We start from the raw sequence: 27,937 nt of genomic DNA, 5'->3' as shown, positions 1-27,937 counted from the left end.
TTCCCAATTCTGTAAATTCTAATATTTAAGAACTGATTCTAATACAGGAAGGCTAATTGGGGTGGGGGGACACACAAAACCCTGCAACACAATGGTTTGCTTTCACAGTTTTCACCTGTATCCTCGCAGTTTTCTTCATCGCTGTAATCAGTGCAATCATCCTCCCCATCGCAGCGCCAAGACAGGCGGACACAGCGGCCGGATTTACAGCGGAACTGGTCAGCTGTGCACATAGACGTAGCTGAGGAAATAAAAATGAGAGAACTCAGTGAATTCCACCTCTTCATCATCATGGGTTTTTTTGTATGTCACTTTACCCGAAAGTGCCTCACACCATCAGAAATGGTTTAGATAACTTTTCAGTAGAATTCACTAATTGGAAAGCATCCCTAACTTTAAATATAAAGTCTCATTTTAATTTTATATACTGTGATCTTTTTATGTGAACCGCCCTTCGGCCTCTGGGTACAGGGAGGTATAATAATAATAATAATAATAATAATAATAATAATAAGAAGAAGAAGAAGAAGAAGAAGGCAAATATTGAATAAGGCAAATAAGCATGTATCAGAAAAGTTTACATAACACAGCAACGTTTAAATATTATTCACTAACTGCAAAACATCCCTAAATTGAAATAGCCATTCAAGCATTAATAGGCCAAACATATTAATGAATATATACTAAGATTAAACGAATACCTAGCAACAGAAATATAATCCAAACAACAAAGCCAGCGTGTCTTATCCAAAACTGAAAGTTGCCCCATCTGATATCACCACGGCCACACACACCCCTTGCTGCCCCTGCACTAAACCTCTTCTGCAAGCCCCAAGGCACTCACTGCAATTCTTCTCATCCGATTGATCGTCACAGTCAAAGTCACCGTCACATCTCCATCCAGCATTAATGCACAAACCATTGTTGCACATGAACTCGCCTGAGCGGCATGGCTGGTGAGAGGCTGCAATAAGAAGACAGTGCATTACAATCCATTCTTTATTGAGCCCAGATTAGAGTAAATCCCAGGTACCTCCACTGCATGTTCCCTAGGACATTCCCTTTCTTGCCTTTCCACCCCAGTGTTAATTCTGGGGAAATCCCTTGTTGCAAACAGAATCGCTGGAAGCAAATGTATTCTTGGATTTGTACTATTTCTTCTGAGCGTAGAAGCTATGGATTCTCAATGCAGCACAGTTTTGTCTTCTCAGAAATGAAATTGATTTTTTTTTTAAAATGCAATGCAGCAACCCACCCAGCATGCCATCGCCCCAGGTAACTTACAGCAGTCGGATTCATCAGACCAGTCCCCACAATCATCGTCTCCATCACAGTGGTAGATGTCCAGGATACAGCGCCCATATGCACACTGGAACTCCTCCAGGCTACATGTTGTTGCTGGAATATCTGATGCTAAAAAAAAGGATGAAGAATACTTATGTAAGGCTAGCCACCCTGTGCTTTTGGCACTGTGAGCAACAAGGTACACAGGAACGCAGAAAATGGCCTTCAATCAAGTCACACCTTGGTACATCTAGGCCAGAACTTCAGGCAGGAATCTTTCCCAGCACTACCTGAAGATGTCAGGAATTGAAACAGGGACCTTCTGCAGGCAAAGCAAATGACCTAGCACTAAACTGTGGCTCTTCTCCAATACAGAAAGACAAAAGAGGAAGGCATCACGCATATACAAGCCTGCCACTACACTGAAAAGTGTCAGTGTTACCTGCACTGCAGCAAATCTTTATTTCTGGACGAAATGTTCATTGCTTTGCAAGTATCCACCAAGAATGAAACCTTTGCAGCCCTTCCCTACTGTTATCCCAATACTAGATATCAGAAAAATGAAAAAATCACGGTGGTGCCGCACCCTGATGAACGCTACCAAAAATAGAATTATTTGGGCAGGCAGACGCAGCAGCATGTGTGTGTGTGTGACAGTACACATATTAAGAACAGCAGATTTCAGCGCATGGACAAATCCATGGGGGAACCATAATGTGAACTGACTTATGGCGATCCGCAAGCATGCCAAGTGTTCATCAAGTGCTCTGAGCCCACTGTTTTCTAAAGGCCCCCAAAAAGCAAGCTAACCTTTTGAGATAGCTCCAGGCCATCACAGAGCTATAATTTTCCCTGTCCCTGGAACCACACCCATATACACCTAAGAACTGACTGTGCCAAGGTCTGATGGTAGCCAAGTTTCTAAGGCTGAAAAGCAGAGGGCACATTTGAGGGTTTAAATCTTGCTAACACTGCTGTGCAGAAGACATCCTGAGCGGTGCCAGGCTTTTGAAGAATTCGGCTTCTTTCAAAATGATGCCAGAACAAACATCTCTCTCTCCCCCTTTTTTTTATTGTAAGAATTCTTCCCAAGAACTCTGACCCTGTGCAACACCCAGCATAATCTATGACAAAGGTTTTACAATGAAGCCCTTCTCCACGGCAATTCTTTATGGCACAGAAAAGAGCCCTCCAAGGAGAATTAGGCAGGACAAGAACATTCTGTGTGTGCTGGGACAATGTGCCCAGGCACCGCTGTCAGGACTGTAAGATTCAAAGAGGGAAGAAACCAGAACCACAGAACACAAAAAGAAAAAGATACTCTGGGAGGAAGCCTGAGCAGAACTGCCACAGCAGGGGATGCACAAGTGTTCACACACACACACACACACACACACACACCAGCATTAGATTAGGTAAGGCAAATGAACGGCCACCAAGAGCCTAGCACAGTGGAATCCAGACCAAGGGTGAGCAGTGGTACATCTTCCGGTGATCCACAGAAGATCAGTAAATCTGACTCCTGACCAATTTACCAATAGCAGCGTGAGTGGAGAGGAAAACCCCCCCCTCTCTAAATTAGACTGCTGAAAGAATGAAACCCTGGTATGAATGAAAATCAAAGAGTAGATTTTTTTATTTTTGCACTTAAAAATTCAACTTGGTTCTGGTACTACAAACAGATTCCGGGGTCACACACATGCTGCTCCACAATTAGAAGTGCTTGCATTCTCCCTCCCCACTAAGCCAATGTTTTGCACGTGGCTCTGGTTGTAGGGAAAAGGGTAGAGCTTAAAAGCTCAACACATGCTCATCACCTCTGGTTCAGACAATGCTTGGGGTCAACCATTCTGGCCATGTATCTTTTCCCATTGCAAATACTAACCAAGAGGGATGGGGAACTTGGGGGCAGAGAAGCACCAATGATGTAGCAAGGCTACACCTTTCTAAAAGGAGGAAATACTACTCACCTTGGGTGTGTTTTTTCAAAAAGCTATGAAGGCAGATTTTAAAGAAGTACCCAGGCCTAAGAAGATACCTTTCCTAATCCCTCTTTTACCCTGCCGCTAAACATGGCAACGTTTGAGTTTCGTTCCTCTCCCATCCCTGAGGCATGGATGTTTATTAATAACCAGGGAGGGAAGGCCCAGCCAATGAACAGGAGAGAAAGAGAGAGGTTGGCTTTCTCTCTCAGAGCCTTTTTCCTGGCTCAGAAGTCTTTGCAGCTTTGGCTGCTGGCCAGCTCTTATTATCTGGGGAGATAAAAGACAACCCCACACAACACCCTTCCCCACCCTTGCCCTTCAGGAGCTGGCAGCCCCGGTCGTCTTCCCCACCCCCACCCCCAGACCTTTTGAAGTTTCCTCCTATCTAGAACAAATTCTGCAAAATGCCCTTGAGACAGAAGTGGAGGAGGAGGAAGAGAGGGAGTTCTGCCATTGCTACTGCTCAGACATAGAGGTAAGGGGGGAAACAGAAACCTGATAAAAAGCGCCAAATGACTTGCAGAAAACAGGCAACCCCACAATAGGCTACAGCCAGCTCCCCCAATACTCCCAGCAGCTAACTCCAAAAATCTTTTAACTCACTGGTGATAAAACTTAAGGACCAAGCAAAGGGAGATTATGCGAGGGATGATTCCATAGGCTGCAGCCAAGGATAAAGTCCTGGGAAGGAATTCATTGAGAGTGCTTCCTCAGAATCTTTGGGACAAATTCAAGCAGATCCTCTTCCACCACCCGCCCACCCCAAAAAGTTGAGCCGCTTTCCCATGCTCACAAAAATCTTTGCTCAAGGTGTGGTTCAAAGCCCCAGTGCTCAGGAAACAGATAGGGGAAACAAACCTCAAGTTGCCAAGAGATACCAGAGATATACAAAATGAGTAACATGGTGGCTTTTATGGGACCAAGAAAACAAATAGACTAACTTAAAAGAAAAAAAGCAGCACTACTTTCTTAAGTGGTAGCAAAAGGTTAGCCAAATTTTTCCTACCAAGAGAGCAACAATAGCTTGTATCAAAAGATACAGGCTGCTCAGGGGGTTGCAGTCATCTTAGTCTCACAAATTTAGAAACACGGAGAACTTTTACACACAACTATGAGTAATTGAACGTGGCTGGTAGCTTGGTTTGGCTGCAGATGTTGAAAACTTTGCAGAGTGGTTTATTCCCCCTCCCTGCTTCTACAGGGGCAGTAGGTCAGTGTTGGGAACTGGGAGCCCAGGTTTCAAATCCATTGTCAGCCATGAAGTTCACTGGGTGACCCAGGGCGCGCCCCTGTCTCATAACCTAACCTACCTCACAGGATTGTTGTGGGGATAAAATGGGGAGGGGGAGACCACGTATGTCAATTTGAGCTCCTTGGAAGAAATGTTTTTAATGATAACCAACCTGCATAATGGGGGGTGGGGGTGGTTAACATGCCCTTCCTTTGAAGAAAACGGCAAGTCCAACACAACTCTCCCCTTCACATAAGTGTTTCTGGAGTAACACTCAAGGAAGAATATGAATGGAAATGGTGACGTTGCAACTAAAAATCTTATTGCTTTCTCTTTGAGCAGCATATCAGACCCTTTAAAGTTCGTCCTTGCTCACAGGTATTTCTTGAATAATGAATACGGATTTTCAACTGCAATGTGACTTTTCCCCATTTGCGTTTATTGCGAGTCACTCTAAAAAACATTCGTGTGGGAGAACGCATTGCTCTTTTAAGACAGAAAGAGAAGAAAGGTGCTGCAGAAGGTTACAGCTGCTCTAGCTGCAGCCCATTATCATTTCAAAGCTTAAGACAGATGCATGCTGTTATCAAAGGGAGGAGGGGTGATGTAATTTTAAGCAGAGCTTTGGGCTCAGGAGTATGAATTTGGCAAAATGCCTGCACAGATTTGCACTGCTAATCTATATGCTCTATTACACCACTGCAAGGCTTCAGAGTCACAATAGGTCCTTATTTCAAGAGAAAACTGACGTATGCCTAGCATTCATTACAAAAGATACCATGTGACATCAGAGTGGAAAGTACGACTTGGGGGAGAGAGAATACTTACGGCAGTTCTCTTCATCTGATCCATCCTTGCAGTCTGTATCCCCATCACAGAACCAGTGTTCAGCAATGCAGCTGCCATCGCTGCAGCGGAACTCCTTGTCCGAACACTTCCTCATATCTGGAAGGCAGGACAAGAAGCAGTTCAATGGAAAGGTCATTCCCCCATCCCATCCCACCCTCCTAGGCGACCCACCTGTCAACATGAGAAGGTGCCTCAACACCCACCTCATCATCTGCTAGCCCACAAATGTGCTCACTGCTTATGTGCTCTTTCCTTTTTAATACAGTGGTACCTCGGGTTAAGAACTTAATTCATTCTGGAGGCCCGTTCTTAACCTGAGGTACCACTTTAGCTAATGGGGCCTCCTGCTGCCGCCACCTGTTCTCATCCTGAAGCAAAGTTCTTAACCCGAGGTACTATTTCTGGGTTAGCAGAGTCTGTAACCTGAAGCATCTGTAACCCAAGGTACCACTGTACTAGGCAATGGGTTAATTTTTGAATGGATCTTCAGGAATTCTGAAGAAATACAAGAAGGTTCACACAAGGCTGGTGATAACATGACAATGGGGTTTTGTCTGGGAGAGGCCCAATCTTCCAGGAGCAGCCTATAGCAACAAAGGAATGCAGCATAGTTCCTGTTGCTTGGCCCAGAATAATCAAATGTGTAATCTTAATTTCCTCTGAGGTAGCTAGTGTGGTGTAATGGTTGGAAGCGTTGGACTAGGAACTGGGAGACTAGGGTTCACCCTAAAGCTCACTGGGTGACCTTGGGCAGGCCACTGTCTCTCAGCCAGATGTACCTCACGAGGTTGTGAGAATAAAATGGGGGGGGGGGAGAGAGAACCACGTATGCCACCTTGAGCTCCTTAGAGGAAAGGCGGGATTTGCAGGTTATATAAATATAACTTTAACATCATATCATATACAATAACTGTCTGGTTGGAGAGTAATTCCCAGCCTTCTCCCTCTGTGCAAATACTTTGTGAGCATTTTTTGTTTCGATCTCACCCACTGACTTGGAAGCAGTGACCAACCAGCCCTATCTGCTACACTAAATCCCCACTGCCAGCAGTCTTCTTGCAAAGATTCTGAAATGCACAAATCTTAGCCCACTGCCTTCAACAAAAGTCCACGCAAGCCCTTCTCTAGCAATCTCTGTGGGATTTGGCTACTAACCACATTGTTCATCGCTGTTGTCTCCACAGTCATTGTCACCGTCACAGTGCCACAGGCTGCGTATGCAGTATCCATTCTGGCATGAAAACTCATCCTCCTTGCACTCCCGGGGAGCTGTAAAGTATACAGGAAGCACAAACGGCGAGCAAAGTCAGAAACACACACAGGTTCGCTTAGCCAGGAAAGTGTTTGTGTGCTGCCCAGCATCATTGAGAACTGTGTCCTCTTTCAATTTATGGGGCAGGCCCTTATTACGGGAGCCCAGCATCAAGCGAACAGCAGCATGAGGACACCATCCCCAAGGGCTTGAGGCAGCCCATCCCACCTACCAGAGGAGGCCACTCAATGCCCAGCCTGGCTGGGACTGCAAACTACACCACAGTCATTACAACTGCTGCTAATAATAACAATGGTGGTTTTTAGTGACCTGTCTTACTCCTGTAAAGAGCCAGCTGTGCTTGAGATACGCCAGCTATGCTCTTTGTGCTCTCGGAAAACGATTCTGAGCACGAGACCTGCAGAAGCAGATTGCCAGGTGGGGGTGGAGCCACAACGCCAGCTTCCCAGGCAGGTGAGTCACGACTCTGGAGCCGCTATCCTACCAAGTGGGGTGGAACAGCAGTAGTGGCTCTGCCCTGTTTCTGAGGACCGGCGATGAATGAACTTACGGCAGTCTTGCTCATCAGAGTCATCTTCGCAGTCATTGTCTCCATCGCAGACCCATGAGCGACGGATGCACTTGCCGTTGTCGCAGTGAAAATCCAAGGGGGAGCAAGTGGGCAGCACTAGAATGGAAGGAGGAGAAGAGAGGGAACTGATTAAGAGCACCAATACATGGGGTTTTTGTTTTGTTTTGTTTTAATCCTACAACACTTGTGCCAAGAGAACTAGAAACAATAAAAGAGAAATTACACATGACCAACTTACTAAAACAAAGTTAGTAACCGTAATGAACCCAGGATACTTCTGTCTGGGCAGGGCTCTCTTTATCCAAGCTTTTTTTTTTTCCTTTCATTTTTTTTTCTTCAAAATAATAAAAACGGTTACAAGGAAAACTGGGTGTAAGTCTAGTTATGTAATACAATCTCCACCAAAAATAGAACATTACATTGATTATGTAATGTCATTTCAAGCATATTCTTAAGGCATTAGTGATTAATATCACTCTCTGCAGACAAATTTGAGTAGTTGGTGGGAGAGAATTGTTATGTTTATTCCTTGCATATGAAAAGAAGGAAGACCAGGATTCTTTTTTTGGTCAATATTTTTTATTCCATTTTTTATAATGTATATAAAACAGAGAGAACAGATATAACAACTGGTGAAAATGAAAAGATGAAAAACAAAACTATAAAACAAGTACAAGGTTTCAACAAGGGTATCTCTTTTTGTTACACACCTTCTGCTACCCTTCTTAGCCTGGTTAGTCACTCTGAGATGACCGCATCCCAAATGCTGCTCAACCATACCTCGAGGGTAGCTCAGCCTGAGATTTCCAAAAGCACACTATCACCAAAAGTGAAAGCTGCATGACATAAAGGCAATGCAGAACAGGAATCGCTATGCCAAGAGCTATAGCTTAGTTGGTAGAGCATCTGCTTTGCATGCAGAATGTCCCATGATGGATCCCTGAGTAGGGCACCTCTGGGTGGGGCTGGGAAGAGGGCCCAGCCTGAAATCCTGGAGGGCCACTGTCACTCAGTGTAGACAGGCTAACGGTCTGGGCTCAGTATAAGGAAGCTTCCTACATTCCTGGCAAAAGGGGGAAACCTATTTCTCTCCCCTCCTTCTTTTAACTAAGCAAGAGAATGCGTGCGGATGCCAGACGACAAATGAGCCACAAGGGCACACTTGTTGCTCTATTAGTTGTTCATTTGGAGAGGCCCCAACTACATCCCAAGACGCGCGCAGTGAGAATGCGTCCACAATTCTCAGCGGTTATTCAGTACTGGCAGCCTCACATCCCCAAGCAAGCAAGAAGAATAATCCCTTAGAAAGGTGAAGCTGCCATCCGTAAAAGGCCGGAATTCAAAAGGACAGCATAAATCAATCACAGCCCTGCCTCCCCCCTCAGGGTTGAAAGAAACTCTCAGCCTTTGGGAGGGCTGCGCTTTCAAGGGCTGCCAACTATGACTGGAAGGGAGTAGCACCGGGACTTTGCTCCTGACAGGTGTGTTCTCCAAAGGAACAATGTTACTTCCAACTATTTTTTAAAAAAGAAAGGAAGAATAGAACAGAGCAAAGAGAAGATGGAGATTGTGAAACCCTTTCATCCCTGCCTGGTCTGCTGATACTATCTCCCAGCTGTCATCACCTGGGCTTCTTCCCTTCCACCAACACAGAATGGCAGGGGAATGAATGCAGCAGTAACACACACACAAGGAGCAGGAGGAAAGAGAAGTGCCCTTGCAGTCTAGGAACTGGATGGTCAGTGTTGCTTGCTTCAAGCTCCACATCAACTGGAATTGCCTGCCACTGTCCAGTGCAAACAACAGTTAACCACACAATACAGATTGTCCTTTTCCATTTCCCCATTTACCTGACTTTATCTAAGGCAACGGCTGCAAGTTTAACATGGGAAGCAAAGCCTATGTTCCCAGCCTTACCAGCCTTGAAGACTCGTATCTCAAATGGAAGGAAGGAAAAACTGTTCCTAGCCAAGGGAGAAAGGGATGCAAAAGTTACCACAACATATAACCAGACTGTTATTGGAAGATGAACTTCAAAATTAGTTGCGTGCTCCTCCAATGGGTGGCCTTACTCCTTACAATTAAAAGTCCTCTCTTCTAAAATGCTCCAGGTGAATAGGTGGAATGGGATTATGTTGGCTGGCCCCAAACTCACCTCTGAGCTCTGGAACAGAAGCTGAAAATAAGGTTTTTACAAGCCAGAGCTGCAAAGGAAGAAGAAGGAATGCACTGGTACATTCCCAATACTTGCTTACAAATTTGGCATCACGGCTTTGTCTGATGTCAAACAGCTCCAGGTGACAGGCCTTGTTTTCTCATAACCACCTCACAGGTCATATGGGGAGGTATGGTCGGTGTTATTAGTTTGTTTTTTAACATGTTGGAACATTCAAACATGGGGCCTCCATTTGCATTCTGAATTGGTGTAATTCCAGAAGGCCCATGTCATGTGCTTTCTAAATCCATAGACCAGTCCTTCCTCGACAGCAATTAGGTACCATTCAAATGACTGCTTTCATGGGTTGGACCAGCAAACTATGCTCATGATGAAACAATTGAATGCTTCACAGATCCAAACAGCAATGCTTCACATATCACACAACTCCTAGAACACAACTGCAAGGGCACACTTGGATTAAACCATCAAGCTTTGGTTTTTTCCCTTCAGATCTCTTAATGTGAGGTTGAGTACCCCCTTATTTTGCCTTGCATGAACAGCAGAAGAAATATTTGTTGTTTCATATATTTCAGGTTAAAACAAGAATGTAAACCTGCTGGTTGACAATCTAAGATCATGCACATTTAATTCTCGGCTCAATTACAACACTCTGTAACCCCTTACTGGTTAAATGCAGTATGAAAAATGAAGTTTTGTGACTGGGACGCTTTCAAAACAATGTATAAGCCATACCAATTCTGCTCTTTCTATATCTAATGTAACTTAAGCTACTTTTCCATCCTGGCCAATGAAGAGTAAGGCATAACTAGAAAGCCTATTTATTCTGAACTATCTCTTCATTTCCTTAACTCCTGGAAATACTGTCTTCCTCTCCATAAAAAGGGGGGGAGGTGTTTTAAGACCTAGAAAGGCAGAGCACATTGATGTGATGGGAGAGGAGATAGCACTTTCTCTGCGCAGACCAAACTCTCCCAGGCCTCAGCTGTAGCACACACACACACAATCCCACCCCTCCCAACATATGCAGCCTTGAGCCCCAGCATGACTAATCACCAAAGGTCTGAGCAGTAGCCGCCTGGAAGGGAATTTGCATGCTGGCTCTCTGGGGGAGAATTCTTCTGGCTCCCACAGGGTTAGGCCATTAGCGCTGGTTCATAGCGGATACCATTATCCTATTGAACCGCTGCTACTCTCATGAGGCAACTGCTCAAAATGAAATTCCAAACCTACAGGGAGTAGCTTCTCCCAATGTAATGCCCTCCTTAAATATGAAAAATGAGCTTCAAGTTAGGGGGAGAGAGAGAGGGGCCGGAGGGAAAGTGACACAGGGAAACGGTTACACACAAAGAGGGGCCCTTGTTCCCTCTTCAGCATGTCTGCCAATCCAGCAAAGTCAGGCTGTGTTCTTCATACTTGGCCATGGGTGGACCATCTTCAAACTTGCAAGATCTATTTTGGATTTTTACTAGAACTTCAAGCTCCACCAACCAGAGCCAGGTGCAAAATAATAGCTCAGGGTGGATGGACACACAGTTATAATTAAGGAATGGGGTGCTGGTGCAAGCACATCCTCAGTCCAGGAGTTTGTTTCCTGTATCATAGAACATCACATCCCAAGAAGAACGTAAGCTCCTAAGAAGAACATAAGCAATGTGCTATGATATTAGACTGCTGGATAAATTGCAGTAGATCAGGAAGAGTTTTGACAACTAAATGCTTGACAATGGCAACAACAGAAGCCTTTTTCTTTCAAAGTAGACTGTTAGAGGAGGGATAGTACCTCTGGCGGGGGAAACGTCATGTTCCTTCTGGGGTCTACCTCTGGTCCTCACCCTGCACTCAGCTCTCACCTGTAACTCCCAGAAGCTGTCAGCATGTGACAGCAGCAACACACCAGGAAACCATTCTGACTGGCCAGCTTAACCAGGTGAGGGTAGCTGATGGGTCTCAAACCCTTGGTGAGTTAAGGACTTCCCCTGTGTGTGAAGACAGGTTCTGGTGGATTGAGCAGCTGAGACTAATATAGGGTCCAATGGTCAAGAAGGTAGTTTCTGTAGAGTGAAGGGAGGGACAGAAAGGGACCCATCTAGGGGAAGGAAAACTCGGATCCTAAACCTCTGCTGCCTTGTGTGGTATCTTCAGGAGAAGAAAAGGCTAAGGAGTAAATCCTACACAAATCCAGAGTGGAGCCTCCTTCTGGCAACTCCTGTAGCCAAGCTGGTGCCAAATGTATTCCTCTGATTTCCTTTAGACCACCTCAGTGAGGTCAAGTGGGGGGGGGTCCTCGTTGGTTGGGCAGCCCAGGACATCCAGATACATTGCCCATTTTCTACCTTGAAAATGGAAACTGCTCCAACTCCTATGTCAGCCTAGGTCTTCAGTGAAACAATTACTCCCAGTTTTGAAGTGGAAATCACATTCACCTTTCCTTAGCCCTTTAGAAACCTCCCCAGCGAGTCTGGGAAAGTGATGCAATGGGTATGAAAGCAAAAGCCCTTCCTTCCTTCCTTCACTCCACCTATGTTAGGAGGTCCCGGAGTACACACAATTGGGGTGAAAAACCAAGGGAAGTGTCTGACTAAATAGTAATTATAAAATGATTGCATCCTTGCCAATAAAAATAAAAATAAACCAAACGCTAGAGTTCCATCCAGGAAACTGCAATTAACAGCAGTCAAAGGGTATCAGCAAAAGTCTAAAAAAAGGAGAATAGCTCAATACTGTTTTGCATCAAGAGTTAGAAGCATGACAGAGGATGCACTCAGTGGAAAGAATCTGGCTCTCCAAAAACATGTGCATACCCTGGAGGCCAGAGTCAAGGCGGCCAACTTTGAGGAGCTGAAGGAGACAGAGAGAAAATTACCTCCACTGTCAGAGTAAGTCTGTTTCTGAATACCAGTTGCTGGAAATCACAGGAGAGTAGAGCACTGTTGTACTCAGGTCCTGCTTATGGTCTTCCCACAGGGATCTGGTTGGCCACTGTGAGAACAGGATGCTGGACTAGATGCGCAACTGGCACCATCCAGCTAGCCCTTCTTAAGTTCTTATACGATATCTATAACATAAGCTGACCACTTTTTTCAAAAGTCCACATATACCTTATATATTGCATACATATAGTACATGAAGTGGCACTGTATGTAAAAGAAGACTTAAGTTATGAGGCTTTTCATCTAGTCAATCCAAGATTCAGGAGCCATTGGCTCCTTCCAACCACAAAACCTTGCTTTAGAAACCAATGAAAAAGCCAATATTGCTGCTTGGGATTTGTTGTTGTTTAGTCGTTTAGTCGTGTCCGACTCTTCGTGACCCCATGGACCAGAGCACGCCAGGCACCTCTGTCCTCCACTACCTCCCGCAGTTTGGTCAAACTCATGCTGGTAACCTCAAAAACACTATCCAACCATCTCGTCCTCTGTCGCCCCCTTCTCCTTGTGCCCTCCATCTTTCCCAGCATCAGTGTCTTCTCCAGGGAGTCTTCTCTTCTCATGAGGTGGCCAAAGTACTGGAGCCTCAGCTTCATGATCTTGGGATTAGCAGCCAATAAATAGATATCCTATATTCTTCTTTATTTCCCATTTCATTCAACCATGCTGGAAATACCCACATACATCAATGGCCATCAACCGGCAAAATCCAAATGAAAAAGACCTTTCTCTTTTCCTCCTATCACTGAGGCAGCATTCACAAGAGCCTCTATAAGGAGCTCCTGTATTTCCAAGGTGTTTGATTTTCTAAAACCCTTCTAAAAGCACATAATTATGCTTGATAACTTCTCAAGTGCCAAATTGCCCATTTTCACAATGGGGAAAAACTGTACTTAACTAGCATTAGTTTCCAGCCTAAAAAGCAGGTGGTTTCAAAGGCAATCAGTAATCCCATTAGTGACTATAAGTTCCATGAAGGATTCCTACATGAGGATGGGTGAAAAAGCAGAAAAGCAGCAAAAGCCTCTCCTCTCAAAACACTTCATTATCAAGGCTGACCTTTAGGCTGGCACAACTAAACCCTTTTGAACATACTAAATTCAGCCTAAATCTTCTTCTCACTCCCAACCAAAAATCTTTTAGAGCAGCTTCATTTGCATTATATTTGCATCAAAGGGTTAATCTTTGCAGAGAGGTAAAAACATGTATACTATCATATATAGTGGATGGCATTCAACTTTTCCCCTCCCCTCAGAGTAGACTCATTGAAACAAATGACCATGACTAACTTGGGTCCATGAATTTCAATAGGAATTCTAAGTAAAACTTAGCTGAATATCATTGTGTGGCATGTTTTATTTTGGTTCACCTACATGGATCACGGACACTGCTGTTGCATTGTGAACAGCTTTAAGCATATTTATAATATGTTGTTGTTGCTGTTGCTGTGTATTAAAAATGCAATAAACCCTGTGCTCACTGCTTTTGTGTTCCATTTTTGTGTTCAGAAGAAAGAAATGAAAGAAATGTAATAACCAAACAAAAACAATGCATGTGGTCTCTCTCACCCACATTATTGGCTTTCATTTGTGACCCAAGAACTGTAAGGCAACAGTTGACTGTGACTTGAGAAAGGGATCAGCCAGGCTTCCAGAAGATGGCAAAAATCAGCTCTTTGTGCTTCTCCTCTACTTTGCTTTGGGTCAAGCATCCAAGCAACTGAGATGCCTGGCCTAAGCTGAATGCCCAGGTGCTCATGAAGCGAAGGCAGCTCTGCGCTTTTGCCTAGCTCCGTGCTTGTCATGGAACGCTCTGCGCTCTATGCCAGGTCCGAGAAGGAGGACTCTGGGGAGGGCCTCAGCGGGACTGGGGGGGGGGATTATGGGGCACCCTCCCTAAGTGATCAGAGAGAGAAAGACCAGGGGGCAAGTGGGAGCAACAGAGCTGATCAGGATGGAGGTGAACCCCTAGCACCTCTTTCCCCATTGCCTGACAAGGAGGGAGGAGTAACGCTGGTTGCTCTGGCGATGCAGTGGGCATCTGGCAGCACATGAGCATCAGCACAATGACACTGACAGTTGAGTGCAGGTGGGAAAGACTGACTCAGTCCTTTAGTGCCATGTGCCCGGCAGGTGGGTGGGCAAGCTGCGGATGAGGGGTGTGCAGCTCCCACACCTGTACTCCCTTAGGTACAAGGCACACCTGGTAATGGGAGGGATCCTTAAGGCATGAGGAGGCCGAGCATCCTTGTTGTTGACACAACTTCCCTGGGTGGATGTTTGGGAAAGGAGTTGCGTGAGGACCAAGAGTGATGGAAGGCAGTAGGGACCTGTTGGAAGAAGGTGAAGGAGCAATGTCTGGGGGAGAGCTGTGTTGGAGGGAAGAGCAGCAGACATCAAGAGGACGGAAAGAGAAGGGCTGCAAGCTGCCAGGTCGGGCCAGGAGCTCTTGAACTCTGGATGGTGGACTACTATTTGAGGGACACGCTCCCTGAGCACACCCCAACCCCACAGCACAACTGTGACACTGGAGACAAGCCAACTCCCCGAGATAGGAAGTGCTCTTTGAAAGCCACATACCCAAGGACTGACTCTGAAGCAATGATATCAGATAACAAGGAGAACAAGGAGAATACTTCAGAGGATGAAGTATGTCAGGGAAAGACACAAAATCAGAGCAGCCGCTAACAAGAAAGACATGGGTGAGTGCATCCATAAGCTCATTCTGCAATTGACAAGCAACAAAAAGAAAAAAGAAAGAAAAGCAATGCTTTGATTGTCATATGCTGTTCATTGCTCACTTCAACATGATTCTGCACTTCACATACGCTGCTGCTAATTCCCACTCCCCTTGTTTTTAAGAAGGCTGTTGTTGCTGTTTCTGTAAGGGCACATTCTAATTCATTGCTCTCTGCCACACTTGATTTTAAAGACTCTTGCTGGCTCCCCCTCCTCGAAAATGATGATGGCACTCTGCAGCTCCAGAGAGGCAAGGCAAGGGGCTCGTGCATTCATTTCTCTAAGTATGAACCAATGGCACTTCTAATTTCACTTAGTTTTAAACTATGGAACTCAGTCCCACAGGAGGCGGTGGGGGCCATCAATTTTGATAGCTTTAGAACAGTATTAGACAAATTCATGGAGCAGAGAGCTATTGATGGCTACTAGCCATGATGGCTATGCTCTGCCACCACACTTGGAGGCAGCAATGATTTTGAATACCAGTTGCTGGATACCACAAGAGGTTTGCACTCAAATCCTGCTTGCTGGTTTCTCAGAGGTATCTGGTTGGCCACTGTGAGAACAGGATGCTGGCCACTGGCCTCATCCACCAAGCTCATCTTATGTTCTTAATAAAGCAGAAGTGCAAGCCACAGAAAATTTATTGGGAGGTCTAAAGCATCTCTACCTCCTTTTTCTCTATGGCTTTTTCAGCCACATAGGCACATTTCAACAGGTACAAAAGAACAGAAACCAAAAATATTCTCCCCTACACCAAACTAAGGCTTGGTACCAACGTGCCTCCTCGTGTCTTCAGATAAGCCCATCCCAATTAAATATTTAGAGGGCAGATGGATTTCATTTTTATTTTTTGGCCTAGGGAAAATGAGTAGATTAATTCAGTTGGAGGAAAAGAAAGAAGACAACTAAGGAAACTAAACAGACACTGGTTTGGTAAAGATGAAAATCCTTCAAATGTAAAGTTTGCAGATGAAAAAGGAAGTGATGCTGCTTACCGGCAAGACCATTTACCATATTTTTTGCTCTATGAGACTCATTTTTTCCCTCCTAAAAATAAGGGGGAATGTGTGTGCGTCTTATGGAGCGAATGCAGGCTGCGCAGCTATCCCAGAAGCCAGAACAGCAAGAGAGATCGCTGCTTTCACTGCGCAGCGATCCCTCTTGTTGTTCTGGCTTCTGAGATTCAGAATATTTTTTTATTGTTTTCCTCCTCCAAAAACTAGGTGCGTCTTATAGAGCGAAAAATACGGTATATGAGAAAACAAGAACTGCAAAGGAGGTGCAAGGCTATGAGGTTCAGAAAAATGCTTTGTATGTATTTTTTAAACCATCACCGTAGCCAAGTAACATGCAAGACTCGTTAAAAAAAACCACAGCTAGGAGACTCTCACATCACAGTATTTGAACAGACATACTAGACACACAGCATGTGAGACGCTGGGCAGTTACCAAAGGTGAAAATTGAGTTGCACTACCAAATATACAGCAATAATTTAAGGTTTGCACCTGATCCAGAGCACCATGATGATCCCTTTCCGAAATGTGCACTGCCTCCTTAGGCTTCATAACTATATCTGTTCAATCAACCCTTCACACATTCCCTTTGCACATGAGTGCATTCAGTTATTTCAGAAACAATATAAAATTATTTGCAGCACAGCTTAAGACCACACCGTTGGAGTAAAGTTTATTTAAAACCACATTTAAAAAGACACTATGAAGACACCAGAGCCTCTTGGGGGAGGCCATTCCCATGATTCCACGTGATTCTTTACGCTCCTCCTTGATCAGTCATGTCTTCTTCTGGGGAAGTTTGATGGCTCCTGTGGAATTCCTTGACAACAGAAGTTCAGCAAGAGCCATCCCTCCTCATTTCTATAAGTCTTCTTAAAATTGTATTATTCAGACAGGTGTTTCAAAACAGAGATTCTTTGCCAACCAGTTGTTACTGTGAGCTTAATGATGTTTCATTGAAATGCGTACTGCTGTTTTTGGTCTGTATAACCCCTTGCAATATTTTATATGAAAAGGCCATTTATAACTAAATAAATAAATAAATAAATAAATCCATCTTTCAGGTAACCTTGTCCCAAGGCGTTTAGAAATGTAAAGAAATCCAGCATTGAAAATGGGGTCCGGAAATGTATGTGTGCATGTACAATGACTGCTGCACACATGTAGACAGAAAGACAGACATAGATATATATACATGTGCGTGCGTGCACACATGTAAGTATGGATTTTTTTAAAAAGTAAAATGGCTACATTCTACTTTTCAGGAATCACTGATCCTTATTTCATAATCTGAGGGCAGAGAATTATAAATCGGGGCTCTCTTTATTCAGATGAAGTGCATTTTTACTTTGAGATTTCATTACTGTGTACTTCTGGATATTAAAAATACTAACAATTAGCATCCTTGTTTTGGCTCTACAGTCATTGTGATGGCAGTTCTTATGCAAATAGGACAGTCTGTCTGCAGAAGTGCAAATCTTGGAATTGTGGATGCACTGTAATTATGATTCAAGTCTAGATCTCTCTGAGGGAGGTTCTGTCCTTTTTCTGCATTGCTAAAACTCAACTTTCAAGTCAACTGATGTACATGGAGAATCATTACTAGACATTTAAAATAGAAAAGTCGTTTGCTATTATGGATTTTGGCAGGCATCTTTTGCAGTAGCTTGTCTCATTGTTCAACTCCTATTTCAGCAAGGATGCTTGCTCCTCAGTAGAAATGAGATCATTCTTTCTAGAGAGGGGTATGCATAGTTTTGCAAAACAAAAACAAAAAATGAGAAGCTTTTCTGTAGGTTTTTCATGGTTGTTGCACATTTCAATGTGGATGTTCTCAGTGCACATTCTCCCACATTCAAGGATAAGGTATGTTTTACCTGCTTCTTGTTTCAGACTTTTGGGGCTGAAAGGTACATCTATGTGAATCACTTGTAAGGGTGGTGAAATTGTTTTGCCTATTTATAAATCAGTTTTTATACCACTTTCCTTGTTCTGGGGGAATCCTGTGATTTTGTCCGTTGTTTCTAGTGCTCTTGAGGACCTTCTCCTTTGTTTTAGGACCACAAGGGAAAACTGAAGGTTGGAGACATCCCCACCCACACCGGCTGCAAACTCTGTTTTGTTTTCTTTTTGTTGACAGCATGGGCCACAAAAGCTAATTAAGCAAGCAGCTAGCTCTCCTCACAGCCACAACCTTCCAAGAACGCCAACAAAGGAAATGTCTGGAAAAGGGACATGTTGCAACACGTCCCAAGTTAGCAACATGCCACTGACTCTGCTGGACTGGAAGAAACTCTTAGGGCAGATACTTGTCGCAGGCCACGGTGGTGGCAAAAAACGACCTGTGAATTTTCACAGCACCCAGGCACACACCAATCTTCTTTCGCCTCAGTCCTTCCCCTCTCCCTCCCTCCCTCCCTCTTCAGAATGGACCATTCGCTTACTGCAGCCGTCTTCATCACTGTGGTCCCCGCAGTCATTGTCACCATCGCACTGCCACTGAGCAGGGATGCAAGTGCATTCGCCAAAAGCACTAACAGCACAGGTGAAGTGGTTTCGTCCGCAAGCGCACTCTGCGCTGCTGCTGCTGCCTGCACCTGCAGGGAGAAAATAATTGACATGCTTTAGAGGTAAGAAAAAGCAAGGGACACCTAACATCACATTAATGCGCATGAATGCAGAGCAAAATGACATTGGGAATATTCCTATGAACCACACACACTCCCAGCATTCCACTGTGTGTTAAGATTCCCGAGATGCAACTGAGTGGAAGCAACGACTGAAAAGCAATCATTCGGGGGGGGGGGGAATCTAAGGGTTGGTTCCACAGCCAAATATCTGGAGCAGCTTACAGCAATATCCTATTTACAACACCTCCATCTCCGCATCACCACCACACACATGCATGGATCCCATATTTGGGCAATTCCCAGAGTCCTTGGCAGATATATGATGACTTAAATAAAGTAGGGAGGCCTGCAGGTTTTTATAGGCTTTCTAACTGTTTACTCTCATCCCTTGATTCCAGAAAGGGGATAAGCTGAAGGATATTCCACAAAACCACAGTGCACATATGCCATCATTTCCGCTTCATAAAAAAAGGCAGCTGCTCTTCAGCCAGCATTGTCATGTGCTGATTTCCATTTTTTCTTTCACCTTCTCACAGCTGAAATGCTCACAGACTTATAGTGATATTATAATGATACTGTACCTGAAATAGGAGATATGTTCAAGGTACGTGGTCATATCAAGAATAGAAACAAGGAAGTAGCTACAAACAGACTGCGTGAAGTCAAACTCTTTGCAAGTAAGTTCTGCCTCTAAAAATAGGACACGTGTGATAGCTCACTCATGTGTTTCAGAAACCCAGAACAGGATCCATGCCTCTGATTATGACCCTCTCAGCGTCTCATGTTCCATCCCTGGTCAACTAAGGAGATTCGGAAATGAGCAGGAAGTCAGGGCACCTGCCTATTAGGCAAGCAAAGCAGTGCTTAAGGGGATAAAATATACGCTTCTCGTAATCAAGTCAAAATGTTTCTGGTGCTGCTTGGGCTGATGCAGACTTTAAATCCGGTAACAGCTATGGTATCTCTTCTAAGTGCAAAGTATTTCTCTAGAATCTTTCATGTTGTCAGAGGGAAAAGCAATTTACCCAACGTTTGTCCAAAAATTGTATCACCTTTCTTAGAGACAAGGAAGAAGATATTTCACCCCTTACGCCGAAGAAAGGGATCTGCTTCCCACAACCTTTTATTAATTCTCTACTGATGCTATCAATCAGCCATCGTTACAGCAAGATAATATTGCTGGCTCTTCATTAGCATGCCATTGCTCTACATTCTTTGGAGAACTGCTTCATTTAGGAAGCTTAACAATTGAGGAAGGTTGTACTTTTACACACAGGCTAGTTAGCAAGACAATCTTCTTTGATCTGAAGGGATATTCTTTCCATAAATGAACTTCAGAAGCAAATGGCTACTATTCCTTCGCTTGTCACTTGAAGCAGTGATTTTTAACCTCAAGTAGCAGTTTCCCACTGAAGAAAAGTACAGTTAATCCAGTCTTAATAGAGGGATTTGCTGACCCATTGTTTTAACAGAGAACTTTTCTGTCAGAAACTGGGAAGGCCACACTGCACTCATATGTTCTGATGACAGAAGAAACATCACTCACTGATATAGTCCACAAAGATCTGTTAACGCAGCATAAGAAGCAGAACAAATTTCAACCAGGGGTCCAACACCTGACCAGAATCCCACCTACTTATAAGTGGCTACGTAATGTGGTATTGTAGGTCACCAATTTCACAGGTGTCAAGGTCCACTGGCTCAGTATCATGCTCCATGGGCACCTTTGGAAGATGACACAGTCCAAGCTTAATTACAGTATCTCTGTCATAAGATATTCGTTGACTGGTTAGTTGCATTTCTATCCCACCTTTACTCCAAGTTGCTCACGGTGACATACATGGCTCTCCATATTATCCACACAACAGCTCTGAGACAGGTCAGGCTGAGAGTTGATGACAGGCCCAAGTGAGCTTCATAGCTCAGTGGGGATTTAAACTCCTGGTCTGCCATTCACAGGACACCCAAGGAGATGTTGAGTTTAAAGTTTATGTGTGGTGTTGTTGTTAAACATAAATGTTTACTCCACCATTTCTGAAACATAAGGTAATAATGAAGGAAGATTTTAAGGCTAATTTAGCTCCCCAGTCTGGAGCTGGAAGCATTGAAGCTTCCACCTCTCCTTGTACAATCAACACATTCATGTAATGCTATACAAATACATGAGGCATAACACACTCGTGGAAATATTTTCCTGCTTGAACCAAGGACCAGCTATAGTAGGTTTACGTTGCCTGGGCTGATTCACTCCAGCAGACATCCCTCTGTGGGCTGGATCGTGCGCACGCGTGAGCGCGCCTGTCCACGATTTCCGGCGTCTGTGCAGACACAATTTCCAGCGTCTGCATCTGCCCAAACACAATTTTCGGCTTCTGCACATGCACAGACGTGATTTCCGGTGCTGCGGAAGTGAGTCCCTGTGCCGTGCCGGTTTAGAGCAGTGTGCGGGTACTCGCCGAGCAGGCGGCTCGGTTCGGGGGAGGCTCGTGGGCCGGTTAAACAAGCCCCGTGGGCCGCTTGTGGCCCATGGGCCTTAGGTTGCCTACCCCTGAGCTATAGCTTTTCCCTCACCTTCACTAAACCTCATGGAGACACTGATGCAGAAACTTTTGACATTCAGAAGTTTCCCTTTTTATTCTTTAAAAGCTTAAGGGAACATGTCAAGCAAATTCAGCAGGTCTGATTTATACAGACAAGGAAGAGAAATTCAACAAGTCTATACAGGTCAGATAAGGTTTATGGCTTGGGTAAGCATAAATGGCAGCAATCACACATACTATAAAGATTAACAGGAACCCAAGGAAAGTACTTTTCCATGATAAAGGAATGGAGCACGGAAAGCAATAAATCTCAAGGGTAGCAAAACTGAAGAGTGACTGGAAGGAGAGAAAAAGAGTGCTTGTAAACATTTGCCTTGAAAGCCAATGACTGGAGGTAACTTTTCCAGTACCCACTGAAAGCTGCTGCCAATTCTAAGGAAGTCTGGGCTAGCCAATAAAAATGCAATTTATTCTGGTAAAACAGCAATGGTCTGAAAGGCATATGCAAGCACACTATCATGTGGAAGTGAAAGAATCAGCTACTCTGAAAGAAGAATAACTCTGCCCCACCCTCACTTTAAAAAGACTAAGTGGCTGCACCTTTGATTAAAAAGCAAGACTGAGTTCCCATGTCTACCCTATGTTAATTAAGTGTGACAATGGGTTGAGCAGCTTCCCTTTAAATACCTCGTAAGTCACCACATCTTTAGAAATGAAAATGCTGCAATATCTCCAAGGGCTCAGAGCATATTGGGGAAAGCTTTGCAGGATGATAATTTATATCATGGCCCGCTATTCAGAAAAGTAATTATAATTGGCTCGGATATGAACACAAAAGTCAAAAGCTGGCTGAAGAACCATAAACAAAGGGTAATGAGAAACAGCAACATACCAAACTGCAGGAGGGATGGAGCTCTTAGAAACTACAGGGATCACAGTTAGATCCATTGTTTTAAAACATCTTCATTAGTGACCTGGAAAAGGGGAACTTATCCACAGAGGTGTTTTCAGAAAACACCAAAACAGGAAAAGCAGCAAATGCCCATGAGAGAGCAAAATAAAAGCATCAGATAAGAGGCAGAAAATTCAGTGTCATATAATTCACATCCGGTAGGAAGCAATCTAACATAGATATCTGAAGAGAGAAAAATTGAAATACTAATGCTGCAATAGCAAGTTTCCTGATATGCCGGTATGTCATTGTTACAAGTAATGATTTTAAAATATAAAAATGCCGCAATCTTAGAGAGGTTGTTTTGGCCAGATCCTAACCCATTTACTAAGTAAGTCACTATGAGTTCAATGGAACTGACTCGCACATGAATCAGGAGTGCATCATCATTTGGTCATTAATTCCAATGTAATGTCAGCAAGCATAGTTAAATTCAAGCCCCATTACTTAACAAGAAAACCTAGGGGGGGAAATCTACATATATAGGAAATCTGATATACAGTAGTACCTCGGGTTACATATGCTTCAGGTTACATACGCTTCAGGTTACAGACTCCGCTAACCCAGAAATAGTACCTCGGGTTAAGAACTTTGCTTCAGGATGAGAACAGAAATTGCACGACGGCAGCGCAGCAGCAGTGGGAGGCCCCATTAGATAAAGTGGTGCTTCAGGTTAAGAACAGTTTCAGGTTAAGAACGAACCTCCAGAACGAATTAAGTACGTAACCAGAGGTACCACTGTATTAAACTAATATTTAACTAATAGATAGGCATTTCCTGCAGACTATGCTGCTGACACCTGGAACTGACAAGGCCAGCAATGGAAATTCCAGTCTTCTCATCTGATCCTTCTCCATCATGTTGCAGAAACTGCTCTGATCTCCTCTGCCTTCCAAAAATCCTAGGGTACTGTCACTTCCTACTCTCCAACACCCATCCAAGAATTACCTCTTTCTTTCTATATTTGTTGCTAAAACCCTAATTCATGTTCCAGTCACATCTTACGTAGACTACTGCAACCTCCCTCCTTCCCAGCCTTTGCTCTCGTCATCTCTGCACTTTTCAGGCAAATCAGAATGCTGCTTAGGCTAAAGTTAACTCTTGCCCAATGCTGCAATCCCAACTTTGTCTTTCGGCTTCTGCACTGACTCCCTGATATTTTCTGCATCAACTTTTGTATGCATTACTACTGGAACAAAATGTTTAATACCTCTAATAATCACGACATCAGGCATTATTGACCAATAATGCACTTACTAATACCATTCATTTAGAGTTCAATTTAGAATCCTTAGTACAGTTGGCATTTTATAAGGATGTTCATGGATTTGAAAGGAAAGCTTAAAAACATGGTTAGTATACAATTCTTCTCTGTATCTCACGCCTGGAGAAAAACTTAGAAAGATGCATGTCAAATAGTAAAAGCTCCTCCCCTAAATGTATATTACATGTCAAGACTTTCTAAAACACAGGTTATGCATAAATCTGGATTTTCAAGATATTGAGGTAACTACAGCATGGCTCTTAAAAGTCCACCCAACTTGCTGGGAGAGAGAAATTTTCTCCTATTCTGGCAGCCCAGCACCCACCATTTTCAGGCAAATTTATGCAAATTATCCACAGCCATTAAGCTTCCAGTGCATTGCAAATTGATGCTTAGTCTCTTCATTTTCTCAATTCTTATATTTTGATGGTGCTTGATCTCCCTCTGTTCCCTGCTCTGATATTTTGGTACTGACTTCCAAGGCACTGGATACAGTCCAGTCTCTTAAGACAGATCTCATCACTACATATCTGTCCTAACTCCCAGAGGTCAGATTCTTCTGGTTGCTTAATTTGTTGTAGATAGGATACAGAACTCCAGGCGGTGAGGACACTGAACTTCCTGTTTGCCAAATGCATTTCCTACCATTAGACATGTTTTAAATATTCATGTCAAATGCTATCACATTGCAAACTATCCAATAACTAACTCTTCAAGGAGAATAAAACAGGAAAAACACACTTAATCTTTAGGTGGTATTTCATATTCAAATTACAAACACTAGTCAGGAATGATTTTCTAACACCCAACCCTCTCAGTAATGTGATCCTCACTCCATGCATCTAAGGTTCAGAACCAACATGATCACCAACATGTTATATGGCTTTGACATCAAGATGTTATCAGGTATATCACATAAAGAACTGCCAATCAAACTGGAAACCACTAATAAATTTTCTTCAGCATATGTCAGTCAAGTTGAGCTGTCTCACACCACTGTGTCAGCTGCAAAATATGACAGAATAAGGGGAACATAATCAGCAAACACTGCATATCATCTATCATATCATGTAAATTATATGAAAATTGAAGTGCAAAGAAACACACAATTATAGAGTTGGATGGGACCACAAGGGTCATCTAGTCCAACCCACTGCAATTCTGGAAACATGGGGCTCGAATCCGCAACCCTGAGGTCAAGATTATCATGCTCTATTGTCTGAGCTATCCCAGGCCATGCAAGCTAAAAGGCAGGATGTTCTTCTGGCTATTATGTCATGATATGCATTAAAACCTTCAGAGCCAAACAAATCCCTTTGGTGTTGAATGCTTTAACAAATTTGCACACCTTCTTCGAGAAAATAAATTTTCTGCCCACACATCTAGGAAGCCATTTCTCTTATTATTCTTTTCCATCAGTTTAGGAGTAAAAACATATTTTCTTTTGCTGAGGAACATTAATCATATTTTTTTTCATAATACAAACATTATTTGAATTACCATTCCCATTACAATCATTAATAAACCATTATCACCATTATGAAGGGGAATACATATTCTCCAGCCTATTAATCTTGTTTCAAGAGAACAGGATCCTAACAGCCTGACCTGAAGAGGCCTATCAAGGTTGCCACACCAGGCACACTTGGCTGAATGTTAGCCACACTGAACATGGCAGGACTCCCAAACAAATCTGCCTGGGATTGTGCTGCGATATTCCATTCCCTAACACTAAATTGCAGCTCACTCTAGACCAGGGGTAGGCAACTTAAGGTCCATGGGCCCCAAGCCGCCCACAGGGGTCGTTTAACCGGCCCCTGAGCCACCCGCTTTGCGAGTCCCCGCATGCTGCGCTAAACCAGCGCAGCGTGGCGCAGGAACTTGCTTCCGCAGTGCCAGAAATCACGTCTGCGCATGCTCAGACACCAGAATTTGCGGCCACGCACGCACGCACACGATCCGGCCCACGGAGGGATCTCTGCTGGAGTGAACCGGTCCAGGTGGGGTAAACCTTGCCGACCCCTGCTCTAGACCCTTCTGACACCCGAAACCAAACTGAAGGATGCAGTCCATGAACAACACCAGCAGCAAAGCTGACGTGGGATCTTTTCAGATTCAGAGTCTGTAGTGTAGAGACTGGAATCAGAAGTGGAAAAATGATGCTACTGGTAAATTTAAAAGAGGGGCAACATAATCATCTCAGTAAAATTCCAGCCATAAAAACAGGTCTAAAAATTTGCATCAGAATCCAGGGCAAATAAAAAGCACTGAAAAGACATCCGAGTTGGTGCCCAGCAAACCTGCCTAAGGAGAGTATTCCACAACCAGGGGGCAACAACAGAGAAGGCAGTTTCCTTGGCCACCCCCACCTTACTTCAAAAGTCAGGGGACTTGGAAGAATGGCCTCGGTAGGTGGTCTTAGAATGGAGGTCCATGCAGGAGAAAAGAGTCTTTCAGGTAACTGGGACACAAGCCATTTAAGGGAAAGAAGCAAAGGTGTAGCCATGGAGATTATATGGGGATGGAATGTAAAGACAAGGAAAAGAGCAGAGGCAGTACAGTACTCCATTTAATCATTTAGGTAAAAATGAAACCTGTCTTCTGTTCCAATGCACTGGCCAATAGGTATACATACACTGCAAAGACTGATGAGTACCTGGGCATATTAGACTACCTGAAGTTTTATACCAACTTACTGTACAATGCCGTGTAACACGTTCCCCAACTGCCTGTGTGCTTTTGGCAACACAGCACAATATTTCTCGCTAGGGGCCTGGAGAAAACCCATTTTTCTGTGTTGTAGGGAAGTACCCATTTCACCAGCAGAGCTGCAATTGGCAGAGGATAAGAAAACAAGAGCTCAGGCTCAGTATGACATTTTTGAGGATTCTGAGGGCTGCAAGAGAACCCTATTCATTATTGTGGCATGACATAAGCAAAACTTGAACCAGAACTTTTATACTAAAGGGTCAGCAAAGGGGTTATTTTGGAATAAGAATGTCAACACTTCAACGGTGGAGCATCTGTGCAAAGCGGCTACTCTGCTGCTACTCTCTATTCCACCAGAATCTGGGAAGGCAAGCCACAGTGGCCTAGCCTTGCAGGAGGAGTTCTCCAGTGAAGGAGAGGGCGGCCATTTGTGGTAAGAATTGAGACAGAACCTTCTACTCTGCAATCCCACAGGCAGAGGAACTTCAAAAGCTGAACCACAAGATAAATGCAGCTATCTTGGGAAAAAGAATTACTCTATAAAAGTTTTTTTAAACATATAACCAAACATACACAGTAAATATTATGTTTCCCTTAGAGAACGAGCAAAATAGGGAGAATTATTAACTGCCCAGACTGAGCTGACTATGGCAGAATTAGGCCAGGCTCATCAAATAAGGGGCACCACATGACCACAATGTCATCACAGATCCCCCACTGCTAACCAGAAAACTGGAAGAAATTAAGACTTGAAAGTAAAAGGCATCCTGGCCATTTTTTTTGTGGGAGAGCAGGGGAAAACCACAATGATAAATACTTTTTATGGGTTTATATGGGGCTAGATGTTTCCAGCAGTGCTGCCAGAAAGAAAAGCAAGATGCACCATGGTGGAAGTTACTGCACAGCTGCCATACAAGCAAAAAAGTTCAGGCCTGTTCAGCCCACCCACATCTCACCTGCTTTTCTACAGAGCTTGCGAATAGTCATGCTTCAGTTCTCACTGCCTCCTGGCTCCAGTCTCCCTTATGAAAAGTCTTCCTCAGTACAGAGAACAAGCTTGCCCTGGCCCTCACCAAGATCCAGTCCTTGACTCTACGGATGGAGGAGAGGGTTGGGGGACCCCAGGCCAGTGGACCTGCCAGGCCCGCCCATTTGGCCTGCTAATGCCATTTTAGCCAAGCCACATCCACCAGTCCTAACATGATACATGACATCAAGTGTGGGGCAGGTAAACAAGTGGCTGGACCAAAGAGGTTTGCAGCCACCACCAGTCAAAAGCTTTCCCCCCTCTCTCATAACACTTGAGGAAATCCCATGAAGCTGAATGTTGGAAGATTCAGGACAGGCTAAAGGAAGTACTTCTTCACAAAGAGCATAGCTAGACTTTGCTCCCCTGAGAAGTAGTAATGGCCACCAACTTAAAGAGTTTTAAAAGAGGATTAGACAAATATATAGAGGATAAAACTATCAATGGCTACCAGCCACAATGATAGTTTTCTACCTCCAATGTCTCTGGATGCCATTTGTTGAGAGTCACAAGTGGGGAGAGGACTATTGTTCTTCCGTCTTGTTTGCAGGCTTCCCACAAACATCTGGCTGGCCCCTGTGAGAACAGGATGCCTTTGGCCTGATTCAGCAAGGCTTTTCAGCCGATTGTCCGCTGGGAAGTTCTCTAATCCATTATGATCCTCACTTCAACATTAATTCAACGGCTGTATCATGGTTTCATCCCTGAGCTTGTGAGAGAATGGCTTCAGTTGTTATAGAAGACTCAGCATGAGAGAAAAG

At 44.0% G+C, this 27,937-nt stretch overlaps 1 protein-coding gene across 4 annotated transcripts in view; it reads right to left on the bottom strand.

The window, feature by feature from the left end:
* Nucleotides 1–27,937, bottom strand: part of LRP4 (LDL receptor related protein 4) — a 93,607-nt gene that overhangs the window by 30,305 nt on the left and 35,365 nt on the right. For all 4 annotated transcript variants that reach the window (XM_053386829.1, XM_053386839.1, XM_053386819.1 and 1 more), the window contains exons 2-8: nucleotides 18,499–18,651; nucleotides 7,173–7,289; nucleotides 6,505–6,618; nucleotides 5,329–5,445; nucleotides 1,285–1,413; nucleotides 845–964; nucleotides 116–241 (exon numbers count right to left, since the gene is read on the bottom strand). In XM_053386829.1, the coding sequence (XP_053242804.1) occupies nucleotides 116–241; nucleotides 845–964; nucleotides 1,285–1,413; nucleotides 5,329–5,445; nucleotides 6,505–6,618; nucleotides 7,173–7,289; nucleotides 18,499–18,651 (876 nt within the window). The remainder of the gene's footprint in view (nucleotides 1–115; nucleotides 242–844; nucleotides 965–1,284; nucleotides 1,414–5,328; nucleotides 5,446–6,504; nucleotides 6,619–7,172; nucleotides 7,290–18,498; nucleotides 18,652–27,937) is intronic.

Source organism: Podarcis raffonei, chromosome 1 (assembly GCF_027172205.1).
Source record: "Podarcis raffonei isolate rPodRaf1 chromosome 1, rPodRaf1.pri, whole genome shotgun sequence".
NCBI lineage: Eukaryota > Metazoa > Chordata > Lepidosauria > Squamata > Lacertidae > Podarcis > Podarcis raffonei.
The sequence above is the reverse complement of the archived record's forward strand: the minus strand, read 5'-3'. Positions and strand labels throughout refer to the sequence as shown.